Source organism: Camelus bactrianus, chromosome 3 (genome assembly GCF_048773025.1).
Source record: "Camelus bactrianus isolate YW-2024 breed Bactrian camel chromosome 3, ASM4877302v1, whole genome shotgun sequence".
NCBI classification, from domain to species: Eukaryota; Metazoa; Chordata; class Mammalia; order Artiodactyla; family Camelidae; genus Camelus; species Camelus bactrianus.
This window is the reverse complement of record NC_133541.1, coordinates 67407358-67429404: the sequence shown is the minus strand read 5'-3', so window position 1 is coordinate 67429404 and position 22047 is coordinate 67407358. Positions and strand designations below refer to the sequence as shown.

The 22047-nt window shown below is 40.2% G+C and overlaps 1 protein-coding gene and 1 pseudogene across 12 annotated transcripts in view; both read right to left on the bottom strand.

Moving 5' to 3' along the window:
• Positions 1–22047, bottom strand: part of CAST (calpastatin) — a 103014-nt gene that overhangs the window by 27712 nt on the left and 53255 nt on the right. For 7 of the 12 annotated variants that reach the window (XM_074360381.1, XM_074360383.1, XM_074360382.1 and 4 more), the window contains 14 exons: positions 18370–18435; positions 17743–17784; positions 16372–16428; positions 15845–15961; positions 14758–14841; positions 11303–11371; positions 10052–10150; positions 7695–7775; positions 7061–7096; positions 6485–6577; positions 6250–6339; positions 5134–5235; positions 2061–2144; positions 410–457 (listed from right to left, as the gene is read on the bottom strand). In XM_074360381.1, coding sequence (XP_074216482.1) covers positions 410–457; positions 2061–2144; positions 5134–5235; positions 6250–6339; positions 6485–6577; positions 7061–7096; positions 7695–7775; positions 10052–10150; positions 11303–11371; positions 14758–14841; positions 15845–15961; positions 16372–16428; positions 17743–17784; positions 18370–18435 — 1068 coding nt within the window. The remainder of the gene's footprint in view (positions 1–409; positions 458–2060; positions 2145–5133; positions 5236–6249; positions 6340–6484; positions 6578–7060; positions 7097–7694; positions 7776–10051; positions 10151–11302; positions 11372–14757; positions 14842–15844; positions 15962–16371; positions 16429–17742; positions 17785–18369; positions 18436–22047) is intronic. The other 5 variants (XM_074360385.1, XM_074360386.1, XM_074360391.1 and 2 more) reach the window with 1 other exon arrangement.
• Positions 9678–9821, bottom strand: LOC123615204 (small nucleolar RNA SNORA11; annotated as a pseudogene).

Sequence of the window (22047 nt, the reverse complement as noted above, 5' to 3'; positions counted from 1 at the left end):
TATACATGGCTACTTAGTATTATCATGACAGGTGACTATGCTGGTCAACACCACAGTTAGGAAAGGCAGTACAGAATCAGAGGATTTGGTGCTATGATGAGGATGAAGCTAAGTGCTAACAACCTAATTAAAGGGCCCTCCTGATATCAGCTCCTTAATGTTTAATGAACATCACACATCACCTAGAAATCTGTAACAGTCTAGTGATAATTCATGAGGAAAATAATCATTAATACACGCGGCAAGGAGTGAGAGAGATGAGCCACGTGTTGCGGTAAGAAGTTCCTCTCTCCTTATACTAGGCTGGCATGTGAGGCTCCTGAGTGAAATCTGGCCTGTCAAATCATCTCAATTGATACTTAATGGTTCTATGTTTTAAATAAATATCAGAAAAAACTTATTTCCTAACCTTGGGTTTTTCTTCAGGCTCTGGAAGGAGTGGTTTTCCATCTTTATCCTGCAAATGCAATAAAAAATTCATTTGAAATCAAATAGAAGATTTTGCTTTCTTGTCCCACTGGGTTTGTTTTAGGAATTCCAGCATATAAGAGGAGAAGTTTTTTTTTTCCATATATGTGAGTGAATTTGTGTTTCAAATTAATTTTTTATAAAATAACAGAAAAAAGAGTTGAGCTGTAGAAATCAACAGACTGAATGTTATTAAATACAATGCACTTTAAAAGTTACTAAAAAATAATTTCCATCTTTTGGATAGGGAAGTAGGAAATTTTTTTTCATTGTTCTTTGGCAAATATGATCCAGCAATCCTACTCCTAGGCATATATCCGGAGGAAAAAACTAATTCAAAAAGATAAATGCACTCCAATGTTCACAGCAGTACTGTTTACAATAGCCAAGCCATGGAAGCAACCTAAGTGTCCATCGACAGATGACTGGATGAAGAAGATGTGGTATATAATATGTACACAAGGGAATACTATTCAGGCATAAAAAAGTGAAATAATGCCATTTACAGCAACATGGATGGACCCAAAGATTATCATACTAAGTAAAGTAAGTATGAGAGAGAAAGACAGATACCATATGGTATCACTTATATGTGGAATCTAAAATATGACACAAATGAACTTATTTACAAAACAGAAACACTCACAGACATAGAAAACAACGTATGGTTACCAGGGGGGAAGGGGTGGGAAGGGATAAACTGGGAGTTCAAGATTTGCAGATACTATTACACATAGAATAGATAAATAACATGGTCCTACTGTATAGCACAGGGAACACTATTCAGTATCCTGCAATGAACGATAATGGAAAAGAATGCGAAAAAGTATATATACACACACACACACATAACTGAATCACTTTGTTGTACACCAGGAACTAACACAATGTTGTAAATCAACTATACCTCAATAAAAAAATAAAAACAATGTAAATATCAAAAAAAAAAAAAGGTTTTTTGCAAAGAAAGATGCAGCTGTTATCAATGAAAGATTGGAAAAAGGTTTCAATTTTCCAAACCAGGGTTAAAAGGTAGATCTCATTCCTATGAAACTATTTCAGCTTCTTCAATATGAGGTTTCACAGTTTAGAATGCCTCTAAAAATGAGAAATTTTCCATATATAAACACTGCAACAATTTTCCATCATGTGCTTATGTGTATTATTTCCAAGCTAAATTACAAATATAATTACAGTAGTAAGGCCACCATCTTCACTGAGGATACTGGTAAATAATTGTACATTTATTTACCACTTAGAAGATCTATGTACTTTTATCCATATAGCAGTAAGAGGAAATAGTGTTCCCAAATTATTCCTTCTGTTCTAGGTTTAAGGGTCTCTGTCAAGCACGGTAAGTAGTCGAACCTCTTGAATTTGTGGGAATTTTAATGACCACATGGTCACTACTTAGGAAACCCTCTTTTTAAAGGGTCCAACTGTAGAGGGCAGAGGACCAAGGGTTCGGGGTTTTCAGAGTTAACATCTGAATTGGGACAGACATGTCCTTACACATCATGGGGACAGACAGGACAAAACGTGATGTGAAGGCAGGAGAAGCCTGCAGCCACGTACCCTGGCGAACAACGTACCGTGGCTGGTTTTAATCTGTACTCCGAAGGAACTGTTTCGTCATCTTCACCACACTTCTTTAGTTTCTCTTCTTTGGCTTTTGCCTGATGAAAGTGGAGAAAAAAAATGAACATTTGGATAATACATGTAAAATAAGACATCACTTGATGTACTCCACAGGCGTTATAGAGAAGACCAAGTCAGATTCAGGTGCCTGGTGACGGGCGATGAGGAAGGCAGTGCAGGGAGACGAGAAAAAATAACACAGCTGGGAATCCCAGGCAGGTGTCCCTGCTGTGTCTCAATGGCCTTGGGAAGCCACTTAGACTCCGTTCAGCTCGCTTTCTTCAGATGTAAGATGGGGCTACTAAGAATCCTTACCTAGCTCGTTGACTTTTAAGGACTGGCAAAGAAAAGTAAATAAGACATCCTTTGAAGAAAGTTAAGCACAGCGCACAAGTTAGTTACAAGTATTTTATAGCCATCATCTGTCTTACTCAATGAGGCAGTTATCTAGCGGGGAGAAAACAACCAATCCTCATAACTGTTAAACACAGTTTAGAAATGAGGGATGCATCCCATCACAAAGCTAATCCATAGATAATTAAACTGGTTTTTACCTCTTTTAAAAGAACTCCTTTCAATAACACCAGGACTTCACTGCGTTACTGAACCATGAACAACTAACTTCATTAGAAATAAAAGCGCAGTTCTCTGGTAGATCACTAGCTTCTAGGATATAACATCTGCAGTTTAAACTCCTTGTGAGTCATGGGAAGTTCCATGATATGTGATAATTTGCACCTATATTAAATCACAAACCAAGGAGGAGCTCAGATCGAGGGGGAGGTACTTAGCTGATTCCACCTCACTCTATTGTTCCCATCTACTTATCAGTCTAAGATTGTGGTTCCCCACTGAATGCTTAATTAGCTGACTGGTTGATCAATTTTAATTTACTGAGCACTTTCAATAACCAGGAATTAGTTTTATTCTACAGAATAACGACTATAAGGGGTGAAAAGCTTTTATTTGTCTTTAAAAAATATTTCCAGTTATATTCTACTGCTGGATACGGAGGAAGTCCTATCACACAATGATATTCCCCAGTCCAGGGATCTGTGAGGTCCCCAGCTACAAAGCCGTCCTCATGAAAGGGTCACCTGTGCAGGACTGTCCTCTCCACTCAGGCTTGTGGATGGCGAGTTATATGCACAGTGAGATCTTTTCTATTCCTCTTTGATCTTCATTATTCTTTAAATGCCTGCACTGTGGTTTGTATATATCAGGCAGTGAAAACAAACATTTTCTGAACTGAAATAGCACCAGACTAAGTAACCACACACAGACACAGGGGAGAGCAACAAGGAGGTACCGCTGCACAATGAACGTTTTAGGTTGTGATGCGTTACGAGAACACCAAGCAGGCATGGACCACTTCTCTGAAGCACTGTCTGTGTGGAACGGGCTGGAGTGGCCATGGACCCCTCCAGTGTGTCCACCTGTCACATCAGACCGCTCCGGAAGCAGTGACTTCACTATCAGGTACTCAAAACGCAGCTTAAGAACCCAGAGGATTAGAAGATCTTTATACTTTGTACATAATTAGAAAGGAAAACCAGTGTAAGAGAGTGAAAAAGAAGAGTTCTTTTTGTCCAAATTTGAGGAGTTTGCTGCTGAGGTTTTCTAGAGGAAACTTAATACATTTATATGCACCCCAGACCCAAATGGCTTAAATGGGTAATTTTTAATGTAACTCTTGACATCTACTCATCTAATTATAGTCGCTCTAAGAGACTTTTTATCCTGGGATTTATGTTGATACCTTCCCTCCCCAAATTGTCATCTTATTAAATCACCCTAGTCATGTAAACAGCCCGAGGCCACAGTGCTGTTGGCTGGCTGCAGGGAGCCCTGGGTGGTGGACCCCCAGAGCCCAGCCCCAACCACCCCTTCCTTGAGACACTGTGCACCTCGTATTGTATTTTAATCCACATTTCCCTTTTTCCAGTACATTACTTGGTCCTGGAGGACAAGGACAGCTTCCCCGGCTCCCTTGTGCTCGCCCTCGCAAAGCCTGTCATGCCACACTGCACCCCGTGAGCCCTCAAAGAAAGCTGAAGAGAGAAACTGGCCCATTTTGGACCTGGGCCGTCCCAGACTCAGGGGGAGTTGCTAGGAGTCGCGAGACTCACCTTCCCCTGTGACTCAGAACAGCAGCATTGTGACAGTGACAACTGCCCGCTCCCTCCCTGAGCTGATTGGCTGGCTTTCCTGAGGGTCCCCCCACCACACGGCCTGGCCAAGAATGTCCCCAGGGCAATTCTCTGCTGTCCCTCCTCTCTTCCCCTAGGGGACTCAGTCCAATAATCGTTTAAAAATTGTAATTTAATATAAAAACACTCTTCCCACCAAATACAAGCTTGCTTTGGCTCCAAAGGTTTGTTAAGACCTTGGTATGTGGAGGGATACACTCTCTCAGCACCACAGTTTCAACAGGCAGGAACTCCCCTGCATGTTATAAAGTGACTGTTGCCTGATTTTATTTTATTTTTATTTAAAGTTTTTTTAAATTAAATTAATTTTATTTTATTTTTTATTTATTGATTTTATTTTAATTGGAGACACATTTTCAACATTTCCCCCCATAGTTATGAAAAGGGTCTCCCACCCCACTGACAGCCATCTCCCTCTCTATAAAAAGAAGCACCTGGAACCCTTCTGAAAATACAAATTTCCAATTTCCATGAGAGCAGATAAACCTATTCTCACTAGGCTACTGCCTACGTGTTACTTGTTGAGACTGGTGTCTTTTGAGAACTGGCAAAGGAGATTAGGATTCACTTAAAATATTCAAATTCTAGATGGTTTACAAGACAAACACTCAAATACCCTTCCTGGTTGCTAACTCCTCAGCAATAAATATCTAAATTAACCAGCCTCAGAAAGTAAGGCAGAACAAAGAACAGTTCATTTAAAATCTCTAATAAAACAAAAGTGGTGCAAGAACTCTAAATATGGGTCACGTGTTTGGTTTTGTTCCCTGCAACCTGCTGACTACCAGGCTTTGCACGCGGACTCCAAGGGCAGTACCTCGTCCACTTCCTTAATGGAGCTGAGGTCCAGCTCAGGTTCTGGCTTCCGGGTGCCCAGCGAAGCTGACAGAGCTTCCAGTGCTTGATCACTCATTGCGTCCTGGGGGGAGAAAAATCTGCCCATTAAAACAGAGAGCATCTCCTCAACCCAAACAATCCACCCACTTCTTAAGAAATTCAAATTTTAAATCTCTAAGAATGAACTGTGAATGGGGGAAGGCCTTTAGGAAGGCAATTTTATCTGAAACCCGGTCAAAGATAAAAAGAAAAAAGAACTCACCAGTGAGGAAACACTGGGGTGAGGACCCGTTTCTACAAGTAACAGTGCTCTCAGGGGCACACGTCACCCCTTGCTTAGCAAGCTAGGGATGTAACTATGACAATCACATTATAAAACACTTGCATCAAAATAAAAGGTGCAAGAAGGAAACTTCCACTATCCTGTTTTTCTAAAAATGGGTCTCTAAAAATGACTTCTGGCAACCTGTCCTTTAGCAAAACAGCGAAGCCCAGGAAGCAGGGGGCCCTGAAGCGCCCCACCGCCTTCTTCTCTGAAGGCACAGGGGCTGACAGCTGTAGGAACCCCCACGCTCAGGGGCGTGGTGCTCTCTCTGCTCCTCCGGCCAGATAAAAACACACCGTCCACTCCCGGAGCGAGGGGCAGAGCAACAGCGACAGAAACTGCTCCGTGCATTATCAGGACTGTCTGAAGCTGGGGCCTGTTTTCTCATCCAGCCCAGAGCCACAGGGCCACTTTTCAGGATTCATGAGAATTAAGTTAGAGGTGACTGTGTCTGAATTAAGACAGAGTTAAAAGAGGCGGACAGAAACAGCCACAGCGACATTCCCCTAGTGCCTCACAGGGCTCAGACTCCCTTAGGAAAGTAAACAAGTTGAAGCTCCAATGTCCCAAGAGTGTGACTTCTCTGGGGTTCTGCCCCTCTGTGTTGTGTCAAGGTGAGATGGTCTTGTTCCACCACCAAGAAGACTGTGCTGAAATCACACGTAAGCATTTGTAGAAACAGAGAAGGCCTGCCTGGAGGTGACCACTGTAACCCTGATGGCTTCACCACTCCACACCGGCCTGGGGGAGCCAAGATGCAATTATCTGTACCTCCTCCACCTTTCTCTTTTTCTCGTGGGGTGGAGCAGCACTTTGGATTATCCCCGCTGACTGAGCTTTTAAAACCTCTCCTGTAGGTTTCTGCAAAACAAGATACAAAAGGTTAGACTGATGCATGAAGGAGCCGTATTAACCAAACTGTAATAACCAGAACTAAAAAGCTGTTGTTGTCAGAAAGTTTGAGATGGTTTCTCACAAGGTTCCCTAATCACATTAAAGGCAATACCTCCTTCTCAGTTTTCTTTCCATCCTCGGCAGGAGAGCTGCAGGTGAAGTCAGATGACAAGGCATCTATGGCATCATCAGGCCCCAGGGGTTTCTAAAGAAACAGGCAGCAGCACAGGTAACACGTGGGGATCATTCACGTGAAGGTCAGATTATAAATCCCGCAAACCAGGAATGTACTTCTGCATTCCATCACCACCAAATGAGATGTTTAATGAACTCAGACGAAAGCCTACGTTTGGGAGAGAACTATGTGCTCAGTGCATATTGTTTTCCTGATTGTCTCTTCCAAATGTACTACATGTTAGGATATTCTCATTTTGTTTTTATTAACATTTATTTTATACTGAAACTTTACTTGGTCCATTCTTCTTCCCCTCAAAAAACAACACAGGAAAGCACTGAGCACTGAAACAACCCCCATGCCTACCCCCCTCCTCCAGACAGACAGAAACTTCATCTGAGTATGAGATTAATTCAGTCATAATCCCAAAATACAGAATCGGTAACCCCATCCCCCAACCAAAGACAGAAGAAATGTTAAATCTAATCTTAGAAGACATTTATGTAAACTCACCGAAGAGTCTGGAGGAGGCCCTGTGATCCCTTTTTTCTGAAACAAATATTAATTTGATGATGAGAAGGTGAAATTAATCCTTACAAGTGGCAAAATGTATAGCTCAGTGAACGCTATGGGTTGAACTGTGACCTCCTCACAGTCCTATCCCCTACTACCTCAGAATGAGATCTGTTTAAAGACAGGGTTTTCAAGGAGGTAATCAAAGTTAAATGAGGTCATTAGGATGGGCCCATTTCCTATAAAAGGGGGAGACGACTCAGAGATCCACATCGAGAAAAGACGGCATGTGGTTATGTACATGCAGAAAGGAGACGTGGAATTATTCCACATGTAGGTGTCTACAGACCAAGGACAGAGGCCTGGATCTCCTCTCACACTTCAGAAGGAAGCACCCTGCCCATATCTTAACTCCCGTCTTGAAGCCCCAGAGCTGAGCGACAGCCAGTTCACGCCATCCAGTCTTGGTGCTTTGTTACGGCGACCCTAGCAGACTCACAGTGAGCTTCAGAGTAATGACCATTTCATATGCCTGTTACAGTTTCTAAATTTAAAAACTGAATATACTGCTGTGATAAAAAATTTAATTCCAAAAAGAAACAGTAAAGTATAAGTAAAAGATTACTTAACTTACATTCAGAAGTTCCCTATATTTTGGAGGAAGTGTGACTTCTCTTTTACCCAATTCCTCTATGTAGGTAGAACTCATTGGATCCTAGAAGACAATCATACACACAGGGCTATTAGCCAAGAATGCTGTATGCGTATTCTGAAACCAAAGTTCTATCCCATTATTAATTTTTGGAACTACTAAGATGAAATACAAATCATGAAGAAGCCAGTATTTTACTCAACTCTGAAATTCTGTTTCCACAAATACTTCCCCACATTTAATTGGCTTAACCTACAAATAATGCTATAAATTATTCAAACCATTATATTAAATTTGATTCCTATATAAAATGTTTTATTTTTAAATATTTTTATTATCTAATATTTCTGTACCTACAGAAGAGCAACTAATAATAGTGAATTTCTACATAACTCAACAGATCTAGTTATTTACGTATTCTATGAAAAAAATCAGATAGGGTGATGTCTCTTTAGCATTCTCCAATCCATTTCTTTTTCCATTTTCCAGAGAAAGCCACCATCCTGAACTTTATCATATTCATCCATGTAAAGTTCAAAATATTTAAAAAAAAATTATTACACATGTAGGTATCCACAAACAACATACACCACTATTTTGCCAATTTTCAAGTGTTATATAAATGGTATCAAATTCTATATATAATTCTGTATTATTTTTACTAAAAATTATGTATTTGTAATGTATCTATGTTGATATATGAATTATACACTTTAACTGCTATAATATAAAAGTATTCCATGTATTATACTGTTTCTGTTGAATAAAATCATTTCCAAAGGTTTCATCTGTTCCTAGAATTCCTTATGCACCCGGCCAAGGCTCCCTCCAGTGACTTGCTGGTCGGAGGGTGTGCACGTCTTCACGTGACATCCACCGGCTCTAGGCCAGTTGTGTCAGACTTTTACACTTCTGCCCATCAGGTAAGAGTAAAAAGGTATCTCTCCATATTTCAGTATCATTTTCCTAATTACTGGGGAGACTTTCATGCGCCATTAGCCAAACTTTCTTCCAATTTTCTACTGAGTATTCTCTCACTTTTAAAAATTCTTCATAAACCCTAGAAACAAATCCTTTGTTATGTCTGCTGCAATATTTTCTTCCAGTCTATGGGATATCTTTTTTTAAAATATGAGGAACAAATAATTTTCTTGCTTTTTAGGAATTAGGAATAAGGATAAACAGGGTGGTAAATATCTAGGAATCAAAATAAGTTCAATTCATAGGATGGGAAATATCTGCAAAGCAAAATAAGTTCAAGTTCGTTGCACTTAAAACTTGAAGACAGAAAACAAGTCTTTTTTTTTTTTAGGTTAATTTTTGCTTTTATTTGCCAGTGTAACTTACTACGGTGGCTTGCAAACTTTTTTGACCTAAAAAATACGTTTTACATCACAATCCAACACACACATATATATGTATATAACTGAAACCAAAGCTTTGCTAAAAATGTCTACCCCGAGTTTTCTTGTTTTTAAGACTTTTTTTTTTTTTAGCACTTTTAGGTTTACAACAAAATTAACAGGAAGGTACAGAAATTTCCCATATACTCCCTCTCCACACATATGCACAGTCATTATTTATTTATTTACCAGAGTGTACTTTTTTTTTAAACTACGGATGAATGTACTTTGACATCATAATCACCAAAGTCCACAGTTCACCTCAGTCTGGACAAAAGTATAATGACACAGACATCCATCGTTATAATGTCACACAATGTATTTTCACTGCTCTAAGAAACTTCTGTACTCCAGAATGGCACATGGAATCTCTCTCCTTGAAAAGAGGTTCAAAGCCTTCATGTCTATAAGACCACTCATAGCCCACTCATACGTGGACCAGACAGGCTGTAGATGGCAGAGTTCCCCCACTATTTATTTAGTATTTAACTGTGACTTTTCTTCCAGTATTGAGGCCTGTCCCTCTGGTCCTCCCAGCAGCCATGTGGAGGTGCAGGGGGACACATGTAGGGTATGTGTTCACAGGAAGGCCCCAAGTTTTGTGCTCCTCGTCACAATGAACCCAGATTCCTGTTGGGAGTGCTGTAAACAGAGGCAGAAAACAAGTCTTTGTGACCCAACAGTCTGTATCCCAGCTCCAGTCTCAGCAGAGACAACCGATCACTGTTTGCTTATCAATGGAATCACACAGCTACTCTAAGACAACATTAATCTTCCACTCCCAACACTGATTTTCAGTTGCTTCTACTGATACAAACATCATCTTATTTCTCTCCAAGAGACAGACATTATGTATTCTTTTGTGCATCATGACCATGACCTATTAGCACTCCTACTCAGTAAGCACCAATCTTCACAGACATCCAGATCACATACCAAAACTTCAGGTCCAGTATACGTTGTATTATCTTCTTCAGTTCTTTCAGGTTCTCCTAAAGTGTCTATTAAGTCATCCAAAGCAGTATCCATGCCTGACTGGAAAAGAAAGACACCACATACTTAAATGTTATTTGTACATATATTTCACTTTGGATTTTTTAACTACCAAAAAAAAAAAAAAATCCGCATAGAGAAACACTAAACACCAACATTTTTTCAAATATCAAAATAGTCAAAATCTAGCCTTTAATAAGTGTATTATTTAAAGTCCCGGAGTACAGATTCTTGATTGGAAAGATAAAAAACCATATTCAGATGAGAATCACAATTTCAGTAAGTCTAAAGTCATTAACTACAAAAACAAGTGTGTGGTTCATTACAGATGCCAGACCAATGTACAGACAGTTTTAAAAAAAAATACCAACACCAAGAATGCCAAGAATTAGGATCATAATGCCATGTGCAAGAAGAGAAATGCTTGGCATTTGTTGCTTATCAACAGCTTCCCAGAGCTACATATACAGAGTCCCAACAAAACCTCTGTGTGGCAATTCTTCCAAACAAAATCTATTTCAGAAACGGATTGCCCTGTGTTCTTTCATTCATTTCTGGTTTTTGTTCACTTGCTTGCCTGAAGATGTTTACAAACAGAAATTCCCTGAAATGGATGTTAAATTTACAAGTGACAGTTTGCTCTGTCAAAATGGGCTTAAACCAGTATAATGACTGAAAGAGTGCCTGCATCCTATTTTTGAGGTTAAGAATGATTCACTGTGAAGGATAAGCTGCATTTACAGGGGAAAACAACAACTGGAGGAAAGACCCTTTACTATGTAAGTCAGCTTAAAAATAAGGATTTACATTATTTTTGCAATTACAATTTTAGGAACTCATCTGATCATGTTATAGAATGTAAAGCCTGTGAGCTTTAGACTGATTCAACTGGGAACTTCTCTTTAGTGATACCTCTGGTTAAAGAAGGTACATGTACAGGAGGGAAACTGCAATGTAAACTCCATGCAATGTAACTGGAGTTTCCAGAACAGAGGGTTGTAATACAAAATGTTATATATAGCTATATATGAGAAAATCACACATTTGACCCACATTAACTTGAAAAAATAATTCATTAAAAAGGTCCTTTAAGTTATCCATACCTCATACTGTTTGCCCTCAAGAAATCAGATCATGATAAACACAGCAACTATGAATAAATATCTATGTAAAAATGCATTGCTATCTTCATACCTTTCCAGGTGGTTTACTTGGTTTGGATTCAACTGGTACAGCTGACGTTAATGATTTATTTTCTTTACTCTAGTAGGGGTTCAAAAAGAAACAAAAACTTCTCACATTACCTGTATAAAATTTAACAATATTATTTTTAAATGATTTCATTATGTTAATAACATTGATCCTATGCCGAACATCTACTCTGTGCCAGACACTATGTTGTATGTGTTACATCCTTTTCCAGAACAGTATAAATAATATTAATCTTGTGTAGTGATGTGGCAAGCAAGGCTCAGAGAAGTTGAGTAACTTTTCCCAGGTCACACAGTAAAGGACAGCACTAAGATTTGAATCCAGGACTGCCCATCTCTTTCTTCACTGCTCTCAGTTGCCTCTCCCAGGGCCCACAGCCAGTCTTTGCAACACCCATAAATTCTTTCTTCTTACAAGCAGTCACGACTTCTAGCTGTTGCTCTCTCAGTCTTTGCCCCAAAATGAAGACCTCCACATGTCTTGCTTTGGCATCTCATCACCCACTGCTTCCTTAGTTTCCCCTAAAATAAATGACCTTTCCAACACTGCTTCAATGATTGCCAATAACTTTCCCATCTGTGATTTCCATGCCTTTACCAAGATATCATCTTCACCGAAGTTCTACCCTCCCCCCAACTCTCATCTCTCATAGCAGCCATGACCAGGCACCATCCTGGTTCTAGGCTGGCAACTGTGCCTTCTGTTCTCTGTCACCTATGATGTCTTTTCTGCTCTGCCCCCTGACACACACATTCTGCATGTTTCTGCCTGTGCTGGTGGTCCTAGGCACATCATTCCATGGGCTTTCAGGGCCAGGCAGCAACGAAGTGGGCGAAGTTGTCAGGTTCTAGACAACAGGAAACTGTTTTGTTCGAAGGTCTCTGAAACCTGGGCAGCAGAGCTTAGAAGTGGAGAGCACAGGCTCAGACTCTCGGATTTGCACCCCAGCCCACAGGCACTGGCTGCCCAAGACCTCGGGCAGGCCACATCTCCTTCTGAAAGTCTGTATCTGCTTGTGTGGGACCAGAACAGTGAATGCACCCACTGCTGGGAGTTGTGAGGATTAGGTAAAGTGTGAAAGCCAATGTTTGGCACATGCTAAGCCCAACGTGAGTACCTGATATATAAGTAAGAGCTAAAAGAGTGATTGCTGCAATTGTTATATTAAAGCTACCATGGGGACCAGCAGGGCCCGCCTGAGCCCTGGCAACCGAATCCACATCCTTGATTCAACCACAACCTCATGCAGAAATTCACTCAGTTACTCTCTCCTCTCCCTCCCGGCTTCTCCCTCTCCATTTTTCTGCACCCCAAAACAATGTTCTAATTGCCACGCTATAAATCTCTCTTGGGACATCTCACTTCCATTCAGCCTGTCCAAAATCGGGCATCACTTTTCCTCCTCTGCCAGTTCCCCTTCTGATGTCCGTGCACCTGTCAGCGGTGACCAGGGCCAGCCTCACAGCCTAAGGAAGAACTCACTCTCACGGGTGCTGGCCCTGCACTGCCAGGTTCCTGCCCCCTTGCCTCCCCTCAGGGTTACCAACCTAGTTCTTTCAGACTCCGAAGCCCCAGGTTATGTGAGATTTTACTTCACCTTTGCCCACTGCAGCCAATCATTTCCTAAAACCTGATGGTGTTACCTGTGTAACACCTCCTGCATTGCACCCCACTCACTTATTCTATCTCAGCTGTAACTGAGCCTCAATTCAGACTCATCAGACTGAAATGGCCCCTGACCTGCCTCCCACCTTCTTATCTCTATTCCCTTTCATCCCAGCCACTGTGGTCACTTAATCCTTCTGCAGCTTGGTTTTCATCTCATCACTCCATCTGTTCACTAATCTTCAATGTTTACCTGCTGTGGCTTGTATCATGACCATGTGGATGAACGCCCCTTAGCATTCTCCACAGCAGTGCCTCAACCTGTCTTTCTTGTCTTACAGCCCCACCACTCACCCCTTCTGTGCTTCACCCACACTGGAATGCACTTCGTGCCCAGATCACATCATGTGCTTTCCTACCTTGATGTGTTTGCACTGCAAGCCCGCTATCCTTCCAGGCTGAACTCAAACTGGATCTACTCAGAGTCCTCGTGGGTTCCCCCAAATCAAACAGAAGCCCTCTGTTCCTCCAACAGCTCCTTGTGGGGACCTGTTTCAATCTGCCTTGAATGCAGTCCCAGGTACATTGTCTTCTCCCAACACTAGAAAGCCAGTCTGCAGCTCAGTGCTCTGCAGAGTCAGACCACAGTCCACAGTGCTTTACACATGGTATGGACTTAAAAAAAAAAAAAAAAAAAAAAAAGCAGATCTGGTCAATCCCATTTTATGGGAGATAAATCAGAGGTAAAGAAAAGTGAAATGATTTGTGCAAGTCCCAGCACAAGTCAATGCACAGCCAAATTCCATACAAACCTCACCTAATGTTGTTTAGCTTTACTGATAATCCTGGCTAATTTATACCTGCCATAAAGTTTCAGATTTTGATTAAATCTTAAATCTATTCTGTATAAATCTACAGGGCTAGTCCTCTGCCTTCAATCTATCCATTTTCTAAACCATGTCATCTAAGTATCTCTCATCATGTAGTGTATGTCTGGGTGGGGGTGGGGATCTCAAGATCTGTACAAGAGGTCTGCTCAGAAAAAAAATTTTTCTTTTTTGAGTATTTTCATTTAAAAGTTTATGTAAATGTTACCATCATGTTATGGGATACTGCATTAGTTTGGAGAAAAATAAATACGTGCGTTTTCTTTTTCAAACTGAGAAAAATTGGTTTCAGGGAGATATTCCATACTTTTATCCTATGACTTTCCTTACCATCTAGCCTGTGGACGGGGGTAACTGCTCCCATTTTGAAAAGCAGGAAAATGGATAAACACATCCTATTTTTTTTTCTGCTTTCATTTTCATTTCATTTCATTTCTGATTGATGGTCCAATTAGTTATTTGTACCTTCAAGAGAAGTAAGTTCTAGCGTTTCCAAGCAGACAGGCCTCCAAACCGATCACTAACTCTGACTGCTAACTCTGTGTAGCTCTGGGTAGAAACAGTAGACTTCCTGTCTCACACTCCTGGGCTGGAGTCTGAAGGACGCTTCAAAGGATCTATGGGGGTTGCCCATAAGTAGCCAGCAGGGCACATGTCCTGAGAGGGCTTGTGATGCTCCTGGGGAAACCTCCTGTATCAGTTCATGGAGGTGGCACTGTACATGATCTCCTAATTTCAAGATAGCAAGTGTCCCCATTGAAAGTTGAGTGTAATACTTTTTCAAATGCTCGTGGCAATTTTATCTGCTTTATTTCAAACCTATAAATCTTGAAGACAGGATCTGAATCCACTCACATTTCAATCTCCTTGGTACTGATACCAGGACTTACACGTGGCAGGTGCTCAGGAGGCCCATCACACGTTATACCTTTGATGTGTGCTCACCTTGTCAGCTGGTTTGCCAGATGCTGCAGCTACACCAGCAACTGCACTCTTTCCACCATCGGAAACTGTGTCCAGTGATTTAGTCTAAAGGATAAGAGTGACAGAACTAAGTATCTTCGAATGACTATTTTCAAGATCACACGTTTCAGATGTCGCTACCAAGCTGGCTCCCCCTAGTGGACATCTTGTAAGGGAAGGGTCACTGGCTTCCACTGCACGTGATGCACCGCGGGGCGCGCACAGCTGGACTCAAGAACTTGGGGAGTCCAGGCAGGTACCACACAGGGTGAAGAGGGCCAGATGGGCACATACCAGGTGTCAAGCCTCTAGTCAATGGTTGCCATGTGAGCCCACTCTTACCAGATATTCCCATTTTTCAAGAGAAGCTAGAAATGTGCATTTTATGTGAAACATTCTGAATTTAATTCTTGGCAGTTAAGTCAAGATCATTTTAATAATACTGCAAGCCAAATAAAATGCACAAGTGGTTGTGTTTGGTGAGTCACAAATTTGCAACCTCTGACACAGGTATATGGTTAAGCAGGCCTAGTTCTTGTTTTCTAAGAGTGCACAATGAAAAAAGTATCTTCCTAGACGTTTATTCTTCTAACAGGTGACCTGCACTGGCTCTAGAAATATATAATGTGTTTCTGATTATTGGCTCTGTAAGTTGATCTCTCCTACAACAAGACTCTTAAAAACTGCAAGACTCCCTGGGAAAGAGCAGATCACGCAGAGCAGCTGTGCTCCCACAGCCCAGGGTAAGAGGGGCCCAGGAGGCAGCCTCAATCCCAAGCTTCCTGTCTGTGACACACCAGAGCCTGCTGCCTCACAGTCACAACTGGGCACCACTGGGCAGTGGAGAGGCACCCCAGACCCACCTGATGCCCTTCTCAGGCCTGTCTCAGTCCCAAGTTTCCACAAGGCTATTCACAACACCAGCAAAATGACAGCATCAAATCATTACAATATGAGATATATTCGGCGTAGCTCTGCAGGCTCACCCACACACATCAATGTAGACAGAGGATCTGTATCTTACTCCTGAGTTGATATTAGTGTTTTCCAATCAATATGCTTCACTTACCTGTGGTTTTGTTGATTTCTCTGATGTGGGCTGCTCGCTTGATCTGGAAACTGCTTTTTCCTTATGAGCGTGCTTCTTGCTTCCTGTCTCTGATGAGTGCTTAGGTAGGCTTTTTGGCTGAAAACACACACAGGCACACACCCCACACTGTTAACAATATAGCAAATACTGCTACTTTTCTCTAAAGAGTAGAAAGCATTCATAACAGCTGCATTTTACATAGTTTTGAATTATAAAATTATTTAAATTAGTACGATATACATGTGACACAATTTCACTTTGGGTACAAAATTGAAAACAATGCAAGTCCTTCCTCCCCAGTTTAGCAAGAATCACATGGGCAAGTTGCAAATCCTGCCAGTGCCACACGGTGGTGCCCTTTTAGCTGGAAAAACAAACACCAGCCATCCTTGGTAGGACTTAAGAGCTGAACGCTCAGAGCTCAGAATTTTATTCTTCACAAAAAAAGAAAAGAAGAAAAAAAAGGCTTCACCTTATGATATCAAGTCCCAATGATGATCATTTACCTCTGTGTGTTCCTTTGGCTTTACTTCTTCGGCTTTTTTCTCATGAACCGCAGATGGCTGTCAATTTCAAAAGATAAAATCTTAATTACATTGAAGTCCATTGTTTGCATATTTCCAAACAGGCTTAAAAACAAAAATCCCAATTAAGCCATTCTGCCTCTCTTGGGAAAGGCCCAGTTAGAGAAGTAGATGTTGCTGTCTGGTCAACAGAAATCCTACCAACAGTCTGATAATGACAATTATCAGAAAAATAATGAAAACAGCTGTATTTCATCTGGAATGATTTTTCAAACAGGTATGTATCTCTAAATTATTGGCTGTTTCTCACAATTCATGCAGATCATTTAGTAACTGCAGATCCATCCACAGAGATGTCAAATGATCACTGACCACTGAGTTTGTTGATAGGGGATCCTATGCCACAAATTAAAATTAAGTTTTTAAAAATATCCTTTCATAGGAGATGAAGAACCTATTTTTTAATTAAATGATTTATATAGTCTTTTCTGTGTTACAAGTAGAGAAGACAGGTGTCACCAGAAACCCAACTCTTTTGAGATTGGATAGATAACCAAAAAATGTTTAAATATGGAATAGAAGACACCTCCCACCTGGCTGCACTCTCCCGCTACAGCGGGCCGCCAGGAGGCCTTAGCACATCATCACATAAGCCTCATCCGACTCACATGGCACCTCTCTGTCTCGCCTGCACTTAAAGTACTTCAGCCCACATCATCTCGTGCTTTCCTATAGGAAACCTGGTGGTCTTATTCGAGTATCTGCTCAAGTGTGCTTGAAAAAAATTCAGCACACACCTTATTGAGGAGAAACATTTGCCCTGCCTGCACCCTGGGGTTCAGTCCAAACAGCCATGAGTCAGAAAAGCCAGAGGAGCCGCTCCCAAGGGAGAGTCAGAGCTGTCTCCTGAGTGACAACTAGTTCCACCAACAGAGATAAGACCATCAGGATAAAGCCAGGGCCTCTTAGGAGAGATTCTCATCTTTACATTACGTAGATGTTGAGTTCAGAAGACACCTCTATTCTTGAAGTCTCATCATTAAGGTAACTGGCTACTTATTACCCTTTATTGCTTGTCCTTTGTTCTTGTTGCTTATTTAAAAAAAAACCAATTACTTCATCTATAACAGAAATCTAGATTTGAACAAAATGCCTTCAGAATTATATTGCTTTCATTTATAAAATATACAGTCATTTTAACCATATATGGATTTAATGTTATTTTATATACACTCTATATAATCATGTTCAAAGGATAATCCAAAATTAATTAGCTGACAATTTAAAAAACTGGCTATTCACGACTATTGTAAAGAATCCAACTAACTCACTAGTTGACTTTAAATCACTTACCTTAGCTGATTGTGACTTCTTCTCAAGTTCTGTTTTTACAGCCTAAATTCAGAAAAGGAAAGGAAAAATGGACATGGTTTACAAAGTTTAGCATGTATTTTCTTCAACTAAGGAAGCTAAAAAGATGGTTTCTATGGATTTGTTAATATGAACTTTATGAATTAAGATAATTACACTTTTATTGGAACTGTAACTCTTTAAACACTCAAGCACATTAATGAATAGCCTTTTCTTACTCCTCAAATGGCAACCTGCATCTTCTGTGTGTACTAAAGATGTGTAAAGCTTTATTACTATGAACATTGTAGCTAATATATAAGCAAATGGAAATAAAACCCCTCACCCTTCAAAGCACCAGCATGATTGATCTCTTTATGAATGAAATACTCACCACATGTTTCGGGTGTTGGTGTGAACAGCGGGATGGTGACAGAATGGAGAGCACAGAGGGCAGTGAAGTTTATTTTTAGTGCTAGACGGTGAGCGATGGGTAACCAAGCTACCCCAAAGTCTGTGATGGGTCAGAGCATTGCAGAGATTGTGAGCTGCAGTCATTAGCTCGTGCTGAGCAGCTGAAGTGACCATTAGTAAATAGAAGTGTTCCCCTAGTACAACGAACCACGTCACCTGTTTTTTGTGCCTTTTCTTTTTAGGAGACTGCTGTCCTTCCAGTTGTTTGCTGACTGGCATGGCCTAATACAAGAGCACAGCCCCAAGTGTGACTTTATTTTATCTGACAGTCAAATAAGTAACATGTATGAACAGGGTTAAAATGTTTATACCAAGACACATTCTACTCATCAATTGCATCATATATTCATACATCTCCAAGGAGTTGTGGGTACTTCAATTCTAAGGTCTCAAGCAAAGATTTCAATATGGATTTACTTTTTCTGGTGATGGGAAATCTGTAAGAGTCCCACTGATAAAAAAAAATCTGATCCCTTTCCCTGCCTTTCCATCTCTGTGCAAAGGCTGCTTGAGCCATATTTTTTCCACCTGTATTTCCAATGTTTGATTATGATCAAATGAATAGTCACAGGCGTCAAAAGTTTTCTGAAATTCTGTCAGCATACAATTAGTAACAGTGCATGGGTTTTTATTGTACGATGAAAATGTAGAGGTCTAATCTAAAGTTCTAGGAATGCTTCTGAAAAGTTGGTTGTGATTTAGGATCTTCAGTGGAATATTTCACAGTTTTACCCAACCAAAGGTTACCTGTGTCAAAAAAGGCAATTCCTTAAATACACACATACATCCTCCATACAGGCAAGATATGAAAACAAGAACGAACCTTGATTCAATATTTTGTGAACTTTCCAAAGTAAGAGATTCAAAGTTAGGCCTCATGCTTCCTGCCATTTGTTTCCCTTTTATCTGCCTGGTGATCTCAGCAGAGACTCCTATTTTTCATTCTATTCTCTGAAGAGACTAATGCCAAATATCCTCTTCATTTATCATGTCTTGTGCTTCAGTGATGGAAGTACATGTGTTCCTCACATAATGGACCCCCTTGTCATGCCAACACACTTACTGTTTGGGGAAGGAAATAAAGTTCATGATCAAAGAAATGTTTTTAAAGTTTGAAATTTTGGATCCTTTCAAACTGGATCCTTAAGGAGTTTCTATACGTGCTAATATGCTTTTTCGAGTTTATGCAAATACAGTTTATTAAATGACTAACAAGGAAAATAAGTCAGCTGGTATTGCAATGGTTTTAGTCTATTAATAGCTTCTAATTGTAATTTGGCAGTCAATATTTTGCATAAAAGAACTCTGCAATACAATTAATAATGTATACTCACGGACACAAGCAGCTTCTAATGAAATGTACTTTGTAATCAGTAATCGCTAACACATCTCCAAAATTTATTTTGGGGGTGGTGCTGCTGCTGAACATAATAATAATGACAGTAATAACTAAGCCTATCGACAGCCTCTTAGTAGCAGGGTCTGTTCTAAACTTAGTCCCACTCTCTCAGTCCTCATAATAATCCTGAGACAGGTATTATGAATATCATTACTATCACCACCATCATCATTCCCACTTCATGGATGAAAAACTGAGACAAATGGAAGTTAAGTACCTTCCCAAGGACACCCACAGTGGAGCTGGGGCTGTGTGCTCTCAGTCACTGCATTGCATGGTCTCTCCAGTACCAGCCAGCTCCCACTGGGCCCTGCTGTGGACAGGCACTCTTCAGTATCCTTACATTTGTCTCCTTACACAGCCTTGTGAGAAAGGTACTATTATCCTCCTCCTCCAAACTGGACAGATAAGGAAATGAAAGCAAAGAGGAGTTTTCCAGTATCACAGCTGGTGTGAACCAGGATACCAAGCCAAGCCAAGCCGTCTGGCTCTAGTGTCCACACTACATAGCTTCTCTGGGATCTCATCCTGATTAGCAGTGATCTGAACTTCTGTCTTACACACAGCAGTGTGACTACCAATTCTAATGTGACAGGGGCAAGAGAACTTAGATCTAGACCTATCACCTCCCTTCAGAGCTACATTGACTTTCATTTTAAAGGTGTAGAACATGAGAAGGATGTGATACAGGAATCATCTTGAATTAACATCTTTTCTCTAAAAGCTCATGAAGTTCACAAAAATCTCTAAGAGGAAGCTAATGTAAATGTTATGAGCTAAATATCAGGAGCACCTGAAAGTAAGATGATTAATGAGCACAATGTGATTGAAATCCACCAAGGAAAGAGAATCCTGAGTCAGCCACCGATGACACCTCATCATGTGCATCTTATTTCTGTCTCTCCCTCTCTTCTCTCTCCTTCTACTTTCTCTCTCTCCTCCTTTCCTCCAGTTCCGTAGGACTGCCAGGAATTCTCATGATTCATGCTTAGCAATGACTGAAGAGTTTGCTGACACTTGCTCTGGAAAACAGAGCACACTTGAAATAAACATTGGTCCTGGAGCTGAGAGTCAGTGGGGATGGATTAGAATCAGGCATTGGATCAAATGCGAACCAAAATAATAAAAGGGAAATCGTGTATTTCTGGCTCTCCTTTCGATTCCTTTCTTTAATTTTCATGAACTCTAAGTTCTAAGAGAATTTTTTTTTTCATTGGCAATTTTTTTTTGGTAAATGTCTTCAGATTATTTTAAGATTAAGATCAGGATTTTTTTTTTATTTTTTAAGATTAAGCTTGGTATAAATAAATAGTGACAGCTAACAGATTAATTATGGATCAGAAAATGTATATTTTGAAAACCATTAAATTAATGTAAATGTAAATTAACAAAAATATAACTTTAAAAATAAATTTAAAAATTAAAAAGAGTGCTAAATGTTTTAAGAGCTTAGATTTGAACAGTGTGCTTCAAGATATTTGCAATGTCCTTTAAAAAGAGTTCAAGATGAGGTCGTAGGATCCCTCAATAGTACTCCATTATGAGTACTCCATTATGGTGCCAGTACTGAATTACAGCACAGGATTCTATTGGGATAGCAAAGTAATAGGAACACAAAAAGCAGAGGTATGCTGGTGATTTTAAACAAGAGCAATTTAATAATAATGGAGCTGGGATAGTTCTTAAAGGCATTGAACAATATTAGCTTATAAGAATTACTTGAGAGCATTCTGAAAATGCCCCCTTCTTTAGTCCTCCATCCCAGAACATCCCCAAGAAACAGACCTTAAGACCCGGTAACGAGGGGAGAGGGTCTAAGGCAGCTCAGCTAACTCTTCAGAACTAGGCTTACTCTATGTGGCAATCCCACTGGAGGACTTTTTTTTTTTTCTTCTTCTGAAATTCCAAGAAATTATCGCCAAAATAAATCCCAACAGCTCGACAAGGTTTATCAACAAGATGGTACCCCACAGGATTCAAATTTCAGAAACAAACTTCAGAAAGCATTTGAGATAACCAGAATCTGTGTCACTTCTTTCCATGTTAATTTATTGTAACCTTCCTCATTCTTATATTTGGTTTTAAATGGACAGGATAATAAAACCAGTTTAGTAAGAAATGTATATTCTTATCTAGATTGAGAGAAACGTACTTAGAGAAATTATCTTACAATTTAAAAAAAAATCAATCAAGTCTACAACCAAAAAAACTCTGGCTACTATTCTTTTCTAGATATTCTAAAATGACAGATAAGAGTGTAGATGATGCTTGAGGTAAACACGAAAGGAAAGCTGAGTTTCCAAAGACCTTCATAAATCGGGAAGAAAATGTTTACTTCCATAACCTAGGATTCCTAGGACACAGAACTCATCTGTCAGCTATCAATCCACACTCCTTTAGCTTTACAGTGTAATCAACTTTAAGGTATTCACCCA